The 13,973-nt window shown below is 39.8% G+C and overlaps 1 protein-coding gene across 1 annotated transcript; it reads right to left on the reverse strand.

Annotated features, from left to right (window-relative positions):
- Positions 1 to 1,777: 1,777 nt before the first annotated feature.
- Positions 1,778 to 13,069, reverse strand: LOC102305181 (sodium/bile acid cotransporter 7; the record flags this gene model as incomplete). Its single annotated transcript, XM_042216347.1, is given in 12 exon segments — positions 1,778 to 3,802; positions 5,305 to 5,450; positions 5,801 to 5,874; positions 6,358 to 6,409; positions 8,782 to 8,947; positions 9,026 to 9,109; positions 9,759 to 9,794; positions 9,922 to 9,960; positions 10,042 to 10,117; positions 10,727 to 10,863; positions 10,958 to 11,040; positions 12,801 to 13,069. Coding segments are annotated over 12 exon segments (1,026 nt in total). The 5' UTR covers positions 12,901 to 13,069.
- Between the last annotated feature and the right edge of the window lie 904 nt (positions 13,070 to 13,973).

Raw genomic sequence — 13,973 nt, forward strand, 5'->3', positions numbered from 1 at the left:
ATTGAAGAGAACCATTTGTGAAGTTATAGCTCATTGCCTGTACACGACAGCAAAACTAGAGATTAGATGGTGTGCAAGTTAAGGTGAAATGTATTAAATGATGACTAGAGCCTAGAGTCTTGGAGACAGAGCCCATGATTGTTCAGCGAGAACTATCAAGATATCTATGTTGAAATTATTGAGTTTATATAAGACTGACTTCTGGCATCACGCAAGAGACAACACGTAAAAGCACAATCTTATCATTTAGGGAAATGCCTATATTAAGAACACGTTCAGATCAAGAACTGGAGTGAGAGAAAGCAACATCGTATTCCACAGATAACTAAGCAAGCAAATATTAACATAAAAGCTAGTAGGAACCAACAAACTTTTTAACGATGTCCGTTATGTTATAAGGAAGATAACGTCTGCTACCAAGAGGAACTATATTGATTGGTACTCAACACCGTGTTACAAGAAGATAAGCTCTTTTTTTGTATAATATCTCTCGCAGAACGTCTTTCAATTAAAAACAGCTAATCTATTAAGACACACGATGAAGCTATGTCCTCTTATCCTCTCATATGGAGTTTTTCTTCTCAACGAAGAGGTGCATATATTCTCAATATGATTGACTACAAACTCATACACCCACAAACGCTCAGAGCAAATACGACTTGAACAGAGACACTTCCGACCTCGTTAAGTAAATTTGTGACAGATAGTAACAGAAAAACGAAGCAAGAAATGCACCCAGGCTAAGCGTGTGTATACACTCTCAACAGAGGACTTGCAAGAATTGATATACGTAAATGTGAGTTGGAGACACAATTCTTCGTCAGAGACTCCAAAAATGTTCATTACAAGTATTTCATCTCTCACCTGCAACACTTGCTTTAAAAGTTATTACCACCATCTTGCTATTATTGTATAAGTGAGGAGAGTACAATCAATTCCCATAGAGATAGCGAGAGAGAGACTAGGCATCAGGCCCTGAATCACACCTGACGTCTTAGGGTGTCGAGTATAACCAAAAGTTATATACTTCATGACCTGTATGAAGCTCAGGGAGCATTAAGATAAAATAGGAGAGCCATACCAACCCTCAGGTTCGAAGAACGCTTGATTATGACTTATCCTAAACTTCAACTCTTATCCAACAATAAGCACTCGATAGTTATTCTTGAAACGCACTCGTCACACAATATTAGCTCTCAAGCTGTTTTTGATTTTTTGTTTTTATTATCGATTAGGACGTTCGACATTGGCTGTGCTTTTTTGCACCGCGCACTACACATGCAGCCTATATACCATCCAGACCCTCAACATACTACTGAGAGTGACCTATGAGATGTCTTAGCTGTTAAATCAAGCAAACAACTACTTTTCTGCTTAGAATCTTGAATGACACCAACATCACAGGAGACTTGGAGTTAGATGATAACATGCTGCCCTCTGATGTTGGTGTGATGGACAATACAATACCGTGTGTATGCACAGTTAGTTGCCTCTTAAGATAGCTCTATTGGGCGTGTCATTTCACTCACTATTAACGCTGGTTCATCATCAAAAATTTTAAGAGCTCACATTACAAGTAATGCGAGTCTCTTTGGTCATCATCAACTCTGACTACCCTGGCATTCTAATCGACTCTTTTATAATCACACTATATAACAGAGCCCACACGAAACCAATGCCTTAATGCTGTGACAGCTTGCTTGGAATCTTCAGCAATTCATTGTACTCAGATAGAGATATGATTTATTATTCTCGATCTCAATGTTCGGTGGTATACATTGCGACTCCACAGGCGATGTTTGGTGATAATGTGAGCCAGAAGTAACAGGAGTCTCCTGGATATAGAAATAAGTTCAAAGGATGGACAATGTGTGGTTTCTTCTTTTTCCAGTGTAAGGTTAGGTACACATGACGACTACAGACTAAAAAAAAAATACTGTAATGTGGGACTGAAGCTGAATACAATCTGCTCACTACTGGATTTGACTGGTTGAGCAGCATGGTGGTGAAAACCAACGGGCATCTGTAGTGACGTACCAACAAAGCAGAGTAAACCTCATGATGCTGCTATCTGTAATTCAGTGTTAGAAAGGATAGTGACGGTAATTTTAACATGCTAGCACTACTTTAAGCTACAACAGATACAGAGTTAGCTGTGCACAGAGCTACTGTAAGGCCCTCCAGTGTGTCCTCTGAGGCTTGGTGGAGTTGTGCTATTACGTAGCGTGAAAGCCCTTAAAGAAAAATGGAAGTCAGAGTTGTCATAATTTACCAGAAGGATGTAAGGCTAAGTCGTTAGAGCAAAGAACAAAATAGAAAAATACTACCAAAGTTCCCCTGAGCAAATTCCCACCCTTTCTCCTCACTGGTGTGCATTTCTGTTTGGTCCACAGAACGAGATGGACTAGAACAACGTTTTAGTGAAGATCGTGTGCTGCTGTTCTAATGAGATAACTCATTCGCTGTCATACCTCTGAATAAGGTGAAGCAGCTCCAGACCTCATGTCACAAAATTTTGTTATGCAAATCTAGATTCTAGAGGTCTGAAATCTATTATTGTATTTTAAAGTTGCAGCTCTGGAGCCCAGCAGCCTCGAGTGTGGAGGGACTCTAAGACTCTGGAGTTCTAGATTTTTCCTCCCAAAAAACATTTACGTGTTTACTGTAGACTTTGGTTGGTGTGATATACAATCAGCTATATTATTTCCTTAGATAATACCATATTCTACAGCTATGTTCAGAGGTTTATTTAGATCTTTATTCTAGAGCTTGAGTGATGCAGGATTTCTGATTCTGATATTTGGTGGTTTAAAACTCTGATATTCTGCTTTCACTTTAACATTTCTTATATCTGGTGATTTATTTACTTGTTCACGTCCTGCCTGCTCCGATTGTTTGTGGAACGTTGCAGAGTGCCCCCCAGGAAAAAATCTGCAATGTTAAGACATTGTAAGAAAATTGCCCCCCATCTCTTTACTTTTTTTAATTTTGCAATATTAAATGCCAATAACAACAGACTGGCAGGTATCTCATACCAAACAATAATATCAGCTTTACCCAGTCCTGCTTCTTTTGTGCTTTGTTACTATTTAACAGGATCCTTACTGAGAGCCCAAAGCTCTCCTTATTGGTCCGAGACATAAATGCCCTTATGGGTGACAGATTTGGTTAGAATCTGAGGGAAGCAGGCCAGGAATTAAACTGAGACAGCCATATAGAAACAAGTGAACCAAGTCATTAACAAAAAATTTGACCTGTAAACTTGGACTCACTACTCCAGTATTAATGTACCAACATCCTCCACTCAACTAAACACCACCAAAAAACTACTTGTAAGACAAACGGCATTTTAGAAAGTGTCCAAAATCCAATTGGCTGTTACAATACAGTATATTAAGTATCAGATTATCCAGATCGTCCATGTAACAAACACTGACGCAGGCAGCGACCGCTAGTGGGAAGGTAGAAAAATGTTGAAAACAGCAGAAAAGAGAAAAGACTGGTCCAAATAACTTCATCCTTCTGGCTCCAAAATCCATATAAAAATAGAACTCGCACTTAGTTTAATATAAAACAATATATGTGCTGGAAAGAGGAGTCCTTCCTCATCATAGAAAGACAAGAACTGAGGCGGTTCCTCTCGTTCTTTCCGCTAGGCTGAGGTCTTCGTTGATTGGTAGCAATAAGGCACGTGTGACCACTGCAATCCTCCACCATAGTTCCCTTTTGTATGAGACATCAGTAACTTCACAAAAGCCAACATTTCATGTCAGATGGGCTGCAGCGCTGACAGCTTCACCGCCTGAACAGAGACAAGAGCCATGAGAAAGAAAAGATTGAGAAGAAAAAACATTAGACAAAAGACGAGTCATTTAACAGGACAAAGAAAACTGGAATTATTTAATGACCGACAACATGAAGCCAATTACTCGTTTTCCCCATCCTAGCAGCACACTTAGAACAGGCAGCTGAAGCTTGTACAAACACAACGTTGAACCGCTCGTCATTAACTTTGAGAGAAACCCGGCTTCATAAACAGAGTGAAGTGAAGCAAAAAGGTCCATGTCCCACCAACAACACAACACCCGTTTGACACCAGAGGGCGCTGTTGCACCCAGAGCGCAGAATTAAAGAGAATGTGCAAAAGAATTATTCATCTGATAGTGGCACACCAAAGTGTTCAATATTAAATAACTAAATATGTGGATGAAACAGCAGAACATGGGATAATGTGAATATAATGGCGTTTAATAGAGCTCATTCTTATGGAAGTAGCATGATGACAAACAAAATGCAAGCTATGCATATAAAATTTTGTAAAAACTAAAAAACCCAATTTATTATTAAATAAATTAAATGAATAGAATTCAAAACTGTAAAAACAATGAAAACAATAACTAAAAATAAACAAAAAAGCCCACATTTTTAGATCTAATGACACTTTGATGCTTTATTTTCTTTTTGTTTCTAATGAATTGAATAAAACATGTTTAAAAACATAATTTGTGTTTGAATTTGATTTTTAATGACACAGATCGTGATCTTTTTTTTCCTCTTGTTTGTTCTGTAGTGACTCATATTCAACAGAGACTACATAATTATTTAGATGCATATATTGTTAAATTTAATGGGACTTACACAGCTGACTTTGTTTAAATGCCCAAACGAACAATAAACAAAGTAAAAAGACAAAATTTCAAGCTGAAAAAGTTAAAATTGTACAAAATGTATGAAAGGAAAATTGTTTGTCAGTGTGTCAGTAAAGGGCTTTCATAAATCAGAGTATTACTAAGAAAACAACAACATACCACATTCATGGTTCAGTAAAGGGCTTTCATAAATCAGAGTATTACTAAGAAAACAACAACATACCACATTCATGGTTCAGTCACACTTGAATATTATTGTTATAATTCATTTTTCTTTCATGTATTTAATATTGAACACTTTGGGCTTCCATATTGTAAATAAAAAGAAAACCCAGGGAAGCCACAGTAGAGATTTTTTTGAAATTAAATACAAAAATAACTGAATTTGCTCTTCCGTCCGTTCTTACTCACTCGGGTCAGACAGAAGTGTTGGCACGCAGCCTTATCGCAACAACAGACTAGACTGTAGGGGGACAAGGTGTAGAGGTTAGTGTTGGCATGGAGCCGCCACGCCGAGGAGCAGGAGAGTTTGATTTAACATCGTCCTCACAAGCAGTGTGTGGTGTGTGTGTGTGTGTGTGTGTGTGTGTGTGTGTGTGTGTGTTAGTGTGTGGTGTGTGTGTGTGTGTGTGTGTGTGTGTGTGTGTGTGTGTACCTTCTGCCGGCTGGTCATCCAGCTGCGGATGGTCGGCACGAGGACGGAGCCGAGCAGGATCTGAGCCGGATGGTAGATCAGGAGAGGGACTGAGATCAGAGACAGGTGCTCATAGCCCTCAAACACGATCTTCAACATGGGGATACCTGTGATTAAATAAATAAGGAAGACCTCATGGACTTAAAGCTAACCCAGCATTTAAAATTAGACTTCAGAATGAGATGCAGCGCAGACGAGATGACTTTGTTCACTTCATGCCAGCTCCGACCTGCAGCAGAGCTCACGACCGAGCTCAGAGCTTCACAGGCCTCAGAAGCTCTTTCTAACTCCTCCAGATTTCTCCTCTCTTTACTTTCTAACTTAAAACTCCACAGAGCTCTCAGGAGACACCCGACACTTGATACAAGTTTTTGCGTGCACGCTCTTCAAACACAACTTTGATGTGAAGTTTCTCTCTAACACAAAATCTGAGCGTCTAATCTGGATGTGCACCCACCCAGGGTTAGAGACTTGTGTGTGGAGCAGAACATGATGGCGACGGTGTCCGCGGGGCTGAACCTGGAGCCTGGCCTGCAGAGACAAACAGGAAGTTAAAACGTGCCATCTGTCACCCTCCAGACGGTTTGCAGGTGGTGACCTCTACACCCAGAGCAAAATGTTGGAGCAGTTCTTATTGTTTTAGGGAGCCAATACATGTAATGATAAGAATATGATGAATAAATGAAATGTATAAAAATAAAATGTGTGAATACCAAACTGTGAAAAAAAAGAAAGAAATGAAGTCTTAAAATTTAAGATTTGATCAAAGTTGTCGTTTTTCTGTTTTTAATTTTCACATTAAGGGTTTAATACTGATTCTTCTGCAAGTAACTTGATGACAAAACCTACAAGAAATAAATGCTGAAAGCCACTTAATGCTACTAAAAAATGTAATTAAAAAAAATATATTTAGAAAAACATTTCATTACATTTCTGGGCAGAGCTATGTAAAAATAATCAATATAATGAATATTAAAGAAAAGAAAAGGACAGGTTGAGAAGGAGGAAGCTTACCTGGTGGAAAAGGCAAATGTGAGCAGCATGAAGCTGATCTGGATGGAGAAAACTGCAGAGCAAGAAAAAAGAGGCAAATTTAACTTCTCATTTCATATTAAGCTAAAATCAACATTTAGATGGACTTTCAGCAGTTTTTCTTTTTAAAATATTGTTTTAGATCTTATAATAATAAGAACAATAAAAAACAGTCCATTCATCACTAACAGTCTGGAGTGCCCTCTGTGGTGGAAATGTTCAGTAACTCCTTCAGTAACGGTTGATTTGATTAGTTTAGTATCGAGTTCTTCGATTAGCCCTTTTTTGGATTGATTCACCAGTATCTGTTCTTCTACACTGCAGCTGCTTTGCAGCTGTTGTAGTTTGTACTAAGCATCTGTAAAAGACGTTGTGTGAGTCATTTGTGATTTATCATGGATTTTTATTCTAAATTAATAAAAATGTATGGATACTGAGATGTATTAGTTCTACACATTGTCTCTGAAAGTTTTCATTTTTAGACCAACTAGCCTGAGGGGTAAAATGAAACACCACACTGTTTGTGAGGGAATAGTTGTACACGTTAATAGTCTATATATACTGTTTCTATGCTTCTATGCTATGTTTCTATGTGTTCAGTCAAAACACTTTATTTTATCTCAATGTATTTGTGTTCCTATATTCAGCGATTACTGTTTTCTTTCCTTTTAAGTTAGCTTGGCTAGTTACCAAGGTAAACTTTAGGATTAAATCCAGTTAATGTTGATTTGGACGAGAGCTGTAGAGATTTTATGGTCATTTGGCGCCCTCTAGTGGCTGATACAAACTAGAGCAGTCAACTGGGAAACATTGACTACTGTTCTGTTTATTCATTTCTGATATTTTTATTTGTAGATCACACTTAGTCGGATTGTAAATAAAGGGAATCTCAAGGCTTTAAATCCTTTACCAGATGCTTGCAGTGGCTGTAATTACTTAAACATTCAAAGAAATCAGGTTCTGATGATTATACTCAGTCCTGGCCCCGGGGTCGAGCAACATGAGCTAACATCATTTTAGAAACTGAGCCTGCTTATCGCTAACCTCAATAAACAACACAGAGATAAAAACACTGGACGTGCCTTCCAGGTCTGGAAGGTGGGCTTCCTGAAATCTGCATAATTTTTAATGACTAGAAGAAGGAAACACTGGCAAACCTGGCAAACTGCTAAATTAACCAACACAATCATTAGGAGTCTTTTGTTTTCTTTTTTGCCACTGATTTTACTGAGAGCCAGAAACCTCAAGAAACCAATTACAACCAATCAGGAAGTGCACGTTTCCCTAGCAACCAGAGGTTAAATCATGTCCAACATGGCAAACAACTCTTGAACAATCTCTTGAGATCAGTTGGGTCAGCTTAACCTATGTTTATGGGAAAACGTCTTAGCAGACAGTTTCCTTTATGGGAAACATAAAAGAACAACTTTATGGCCTCATGGCTGCGGGCCATAAAGAAAAGGAAGATTAGAACTCTCTGTAGGGGTTATACATCTCATGTGGCTTAATTACACCATGGGATGGCTAATGGCTAATGGAAGTGAAGGATTTCCATTGGGTGGTGGCTGGTATGCTGAAGCATTTGAAAAATGTCATCTGAACAGATAGAGGTAGTTTTTGGGTGTGAAAAGTGAAGCCAGTGTAGAAGTGTCTTCAACCTGCATTATTTTTAATGACCAGCAGGGGAAGATCGCTGATTCAGCAAAAACTGGCAAACTGCTAGCTTAACCAACACAATCATTGTTTTTTTTGGTGCAGCACATACTCTACCACTGATTTTAACGAGAGCCAGAATTGTCCAGAAACCAGTGCCAACCAATCAGGAAGTGTACGCTTCCCTAGCAACCAGAGGTTAAATCGTGTTCAACATGGCAAACAACTCTTGAACAATCTATTGAGATCAGCTGGGTCAGCTCAACGCACGTTGGTGGGAAAACAGCCCTTATCTGCCTTGATCTATGTGCTTAGCAGTTTCCTTGACAACTTTATGAGCTCATGGCTACGGGCCATAAAGAAAAGGAAGATTCAGGACTTCAGTCATAAATTTGGTAGTCGGCAGTTGAAGGACAGGACGATACTGTGGTTGCAAACAGGCTTCCAGTGTTTATAGAAGTCTGTGGGATAACAGCTCTCTGACCTCGGTAACACTTTCCAGATGAGCTCATATTCTCAGCCACTGGTTTCAGTTTCCCGTGAATATAACATGAAGTCCACTTGAACTTTTGGTAGTTCTCAGAGTAACCGAGGAGAAATGTATTCAGGGATGCTTAAAAAGTTCAACTTTACTCAGCGTTTCAGCGCTAGCACCATTATTTTAACACTTCCTCTGATAGTTTAGTTCAAATTTACAATTTACATTTGATTTCCATTAATCTGCCACTGATGACACGCAGAAGGTGTACTGACTGATAAGGCCGACCAGCAGCAGGCTGGTGGGGTCCAGCTCGATGCTGGGGTTACTGAAGGTTTCGCAGAAGGTGGTGTAGATGATCATGAGGAGGACGGCGCTGCTGATGGCGCCGAACGGGGGCTTTTGCCTTTCCAGAAACTCCCTGAGGAAACCGCGACACACCTGCGCACAACCGAGCAAATCAGCTGATTTAGAGTTCAGACTTTAGACCAAGACTTCAGGACGTGCGCCGCTTCATACCTGACCCAGGATCAGAGGCACCACCACCGTCATGAAGAGCTGAGAGAAGATGGAGGAGAAGGGAACGGAGGACGAGGAGCCGAGCTGGAGGAGGAAGAGGAAAAAATAAATAAATAAATACAAATATTATCACAAGAAATGCACAAATTAGTGATCATATAAAAAAAAAAATTGTGCTTAATTTTAGTTATTTTATGACTACTTTTCATTTTTATGACCCTTGGTTGTGCATCATGTCTTTTTTATTTTTAAAGTAAGGTAAATAAAAACTTATTTAATTATTCGTACATTATTTAAAGCTCTTCTGGTTCTAATTTTATTCTGATTTTCATTTTTATTGTTTTGTGACTGTTCAGTTGTGTTTAATGTCCTCACGGTCATTTCAAATCTCTTTATGGTTGCTTTGTGTGATTATTTTAGCTCATTTGTGGTTTTTCGAGCTCTTTTTGTGTTTAGAGATATTTACTTTGCATGCATACTTAATTATGTTCTTATCTGGACATCAAACAAATTGAAAACAAAGTTTAAATTTATCCATTTTTCACTTTCTTCATATTTGGAGCAGGACTGGCTTGTAGCGTGTCTGTAATTTAAAAGTGATCATTTTGCTTGTTTTATGTCTCGGTTTGGTTGCCATGGATCTGTTTATGTTTGTTTTATGTTCATAACCCGACCAGGACGTCCTTACAAACGTCTAAGCCTCGTAAGGCGTCATGTGGCAGGCGGGACTTACAAACAGCAGCAGAAGCAGAGGAGTGACGACGATTCCCTGCAGGGAGAAAAAGGGAAAAGAGAAATCAGGATTACAGCTTTGACTCTTCGTTCATTACTGCAGGATCGCTTCATTACAGTCACAATCCTCCAAGGAACGTGAAACAGAAAAAAAACTGTCTTACCAAGAAGCTTCCAAAAGCAGAGTTGAAGATGGCGGCGGCCTGCACAAACACGCACTCAGTTTATCACTTTGGTGACACTGCAGGTTTAATCTGACCTGCTAATCTTTGTGTTTGTGTTACCTCGTTGCCTCCGACAGCCTTGGTGAGAATAACGGCGGAAGAGACCGGAGGGGGCATGCAGCTCACCGTCTGTAACCTAGGCAACCACAACAACCACAGGGTGAAGAAGAAAGAGGAGGATGAGGATGAAACAGATCTGAGTCACTGCCTGCCTCCTCAGAGGAAATTGTGAGGATGGAGGAATGTTTTTCACAAATGAGAAGAACAAAACAAAACAATGCAATATGATGTCACGCAAACAGGTCTGCAGGTGGGAGGGGCTTGTGTGAGACTGAGATGACCATATTAGGAATATGTCCCCTCTGTGATGTCATAAAGATCAGAAAAAAACTGCCTGAAATAAAGAGTTTAGAGCCATCTGAAGTCTGGAATTGCTTCCACATAGAAAAAATGTTTACAGATCTTATAAATCTATATTTTATTTACAACTGATGATACAATTTTATTTATTTATTTATTTTAATCTGATGACTTCACTTGGACGGACCTCAAAACAAAACTGTGAAAAAAAATAAAATATCCTGTTCCTGGTGTTTCTCTTGGGGGGAAGTCTCACATTATACACAAACACATGGAGCCGGGTCTGTAGTAATCTGTGAATGTGTCTTTATGCCAGCCCTCCAGGTACTGTGAGAATAAAGAACAACATTCTCTCTCTCACACACAGACACACACAGGGTCCTACCCTCTGAGCAGCCATTGGTCGATGGCGGTCAGTGAGAGCACCTTGAGCAGCAGCCAAACGGCGAGTGGGAAGAAGATGAGGGTGAAGGACTGAACAAAGAGGTGGAGCCGCACGTGAAGCAGCGCACTGGTCAGCTCCTGCACACAGAGAGGGAGACTTTTCCAAACTGCACCTGAATGCAACACTGCATGTTCCATAACTGAGGACAGAAGCAGGATGGGAGCAGCTCACCTCAGTTTTTAGCGACAGGCCGCTGTTGAAGAAGATGAGCGAGACGGCGATGTACGCTACGGTGACCTCCGGTTTTAAAGGACCTGACAGACAGAAACAGATCAAATTTTCAAATGTGACATAGTCTGTGTAATACAGCAGGGAGAGGAAGCAGCCATCTGCTCTCTGTAGCTCTGCGTGGAGACCTGTTTTTACTGCAGTATGGATTAAAAGGGTTTTCACATCCGGTGCAGTTTCACCTCAGTGCTGCCTTTGTGACGTTGACATAATAGTTTCCTTAATAGGATTTAGCTTTCGGTTGGTGTCTTTGGTTCAGCTCTTGACTTGTTTTCCTCTGTAAGGACCTGTAAGGACCTTCTCTGTTAGGGTGTGCAGATTTTCCTCTTACGTTGCTTGTATGACCTGTGAGGTTCCACAAGGTTCACTCCCGGGTTCATTGTTATTTTCTTTTTACCAGCTTCTTTTAGCTAGAATCAATCTTTTTATGGCATTTCATATCATTTCTGGATAACCAGCTGGAGGCTAGTTAACTGATCATCCCAGATTACGCACTGACTCTTCAATAACTACCTTGTTTTAAACTTCATATATAACTGAACAAAGACTGATCGCACCACAACTTCTGCCTCCAAGTCAGCTGTGTCATCCATGCTCGCAGTTTACAAAAGATGAGAGCTGCATGTCCTTTAGCTGAAACAAGACTAAGGTGCAACTGTTTTCAACACAACAGCAGCAAATAAAACAAACAATCAAAGAAACAAAAACACACCACACCTGTGCTGATGTCATACTTCCAAAGCATCAACATTTCATGTTGGGATGCCCAACATGCAAACTGGCTGAAAAAACACTGTAGTAATCTGTGAATGTGTTATGAAGTTGAGACTGCAAAATGCGTGACGTCACAATGGATTTGACCATCTTTTATATACAGTCAATGGTAACACGTTAAAATAAGAGTCCAGCAAATACGAGCAAGAAAACCCACTGATATTTGAAGCCGGCGTTTACGAGCAGCGCCTAAAGGCACCACGCCGATAGTGGCGTCTTATCTAATCTACAGGGAAATGAGCGGAGGGGTTATCAGCTCCGGTGGCGGCTGATTTGTAGTTATCAATGCTTATGCTTTCTCCTCACTTAGTTTAGTGGCAGTAATTAAAGATGCCGATAACGTGCTCGTGGACGCGCACACATGAGCGCGGAGCGGAGCACGGAGTTGGGTTGACATTACCTACTGAATGCAACGTGTCACTACAGCGGCACTTCAGGTACGGAGACACACACAAACACAAGGAACCACTGTGACGTAGAGCCTGCTGCCCCAGGGCCAGCATGCAGAGGAACCGCGACATTCCACTGAAAGAAAATCCTGAAATGTACACTTTGTTAAAGTCTGACAAAACCTCCATTCATTACATCACTACGTTATAAATAAAACCAACAGTATTTGCACCTTGTTTCGGCTCAGGTCATATTCACAGAAACATGCAATGTTAAGTTGATAGTCCACACTTTTCTTCAAATTTCGGGGAAACAGCGCTAAATAAAGTCTAGAAGTTGTTCATTTATGGAAGATCAAAAGTTTCCAGGTAAATCAGCCTGTGGCGATTTATTTTGTGACTCCTAACGATTGATTTAAGGTGTTAAGTCTTTACCTGAAAGAACACCTTTGGCCCTGAGAGAGAAGTAAAAGGATGGCAAACTCTTTCACAGCCTGGCAGTAAAATGCCCCAAACTGACCACTTAATAAACGGAATATTTGTTCATTTAGAGTCATTCAAAGAGTGAACACATTTTAAAGCAACACCATTGAACTTCAGTGATGAACTTCCGACCCTCTCACCTCCTTTCACTCCGATGCTGGGCTGCAGCTTGGCCGATAAGATGACCAGCACGATCCCGACGATGAACCACTCCTTTCGTATCCTCGCCACGAGGCCCATGTTTCAGCTCGCCGGTGGTCCACCGGCTCTCCCTGCCTGCCCCCCACGGTCACAGCAGCCGGGACAGAAGTTCCCACAACTCCGGCGCTTCTTCTACGAAGCTTTTATCGTCACAAAACACAGGCAGAGGAAGCCGAGGCTGCTTCCGGACACATGGGCCCAAACTAGCCGTAAAGACCAGATTACAGACGCACCGACTCACTCATTACCGTAACACTACTAAAAGCAGCACAACATGCGTGTAACGATCAGAATCTGAAAAAATGTCAAAAGATTACATGTTAGGATACAGTTTCATTATTTATAGGTTAAAAAACACAATACAAGTAAAAGTATGAATAACACTGTTATAAATAAAGCTGTGTAAGAAACCGGTAAAGAAACAATGGATGTAAGGGTCAGTATAACATTAACACATTTTAGTAGATATTTAAAAAGTTATTTATTAAAAATATGTGCCATTTATTTAACTATAAACAAATAATCATAGCAAACATTTTAAAAAATGTAAAAAAAAATATATATTTAGAAAATTGTGATAATGAGGTATTTTTTTAGGTGAACAAGTCATAAAAATATTTAAAAAAATTTAAGTTTGTACAAAAAATAGAAAAATTTTAATTGACTTGGAGAACAACAGTATATAACATGTAAATAAGGCTGAAATCCCAAACCTCATGCTTTGATGTCCATTTCTCTTCTTACCAGTTTTGTATTCAGTATTTAACGTCTTTTAAAACAGTCAAGGTCACTTTTAATAGAAGACTTATGAACAATAACCAATGACAAACAAACTATATATCAAGTCAATAAAAGTAAATTTTAACACTGAGTATTTAAACTGACATTAAAACATTACAAGTGCTTGAGTACAGATGAATTGTGTGGTTGTAGCACATTGTTAACTATGCAGAAAAGGGATCTCGTGACGTGCAGGGATTAGACCCGTGTGATAAGGAGCGTCCTTGTAATGACATCATTATGACTGTTGTACATTTCTTTGTGGATGATGGCCTTCAGCTGATGCAATTGAAAAGTAAACCACGGTGCAGTGCGAGAGAAGGAAAGGTTTC

The sequence above is a fragment of the Haplochromis burtoni genome, unplaced genomic scaffold (genome assembly GCF_018398535.1).
Source record: "Haplochromis burtoni strain Fernald_Lab_line unplaced genomic scaffold, NCSU_Asbu1 Contig_1022, whole genome shotgun sequence".
Taxonomy (NCBI): Eukaryota; Metazoa; Chordata; class Actinopteri; order Cichliformes; family Cichlidae; genus Haplochromis; species Haplochromis burtoni.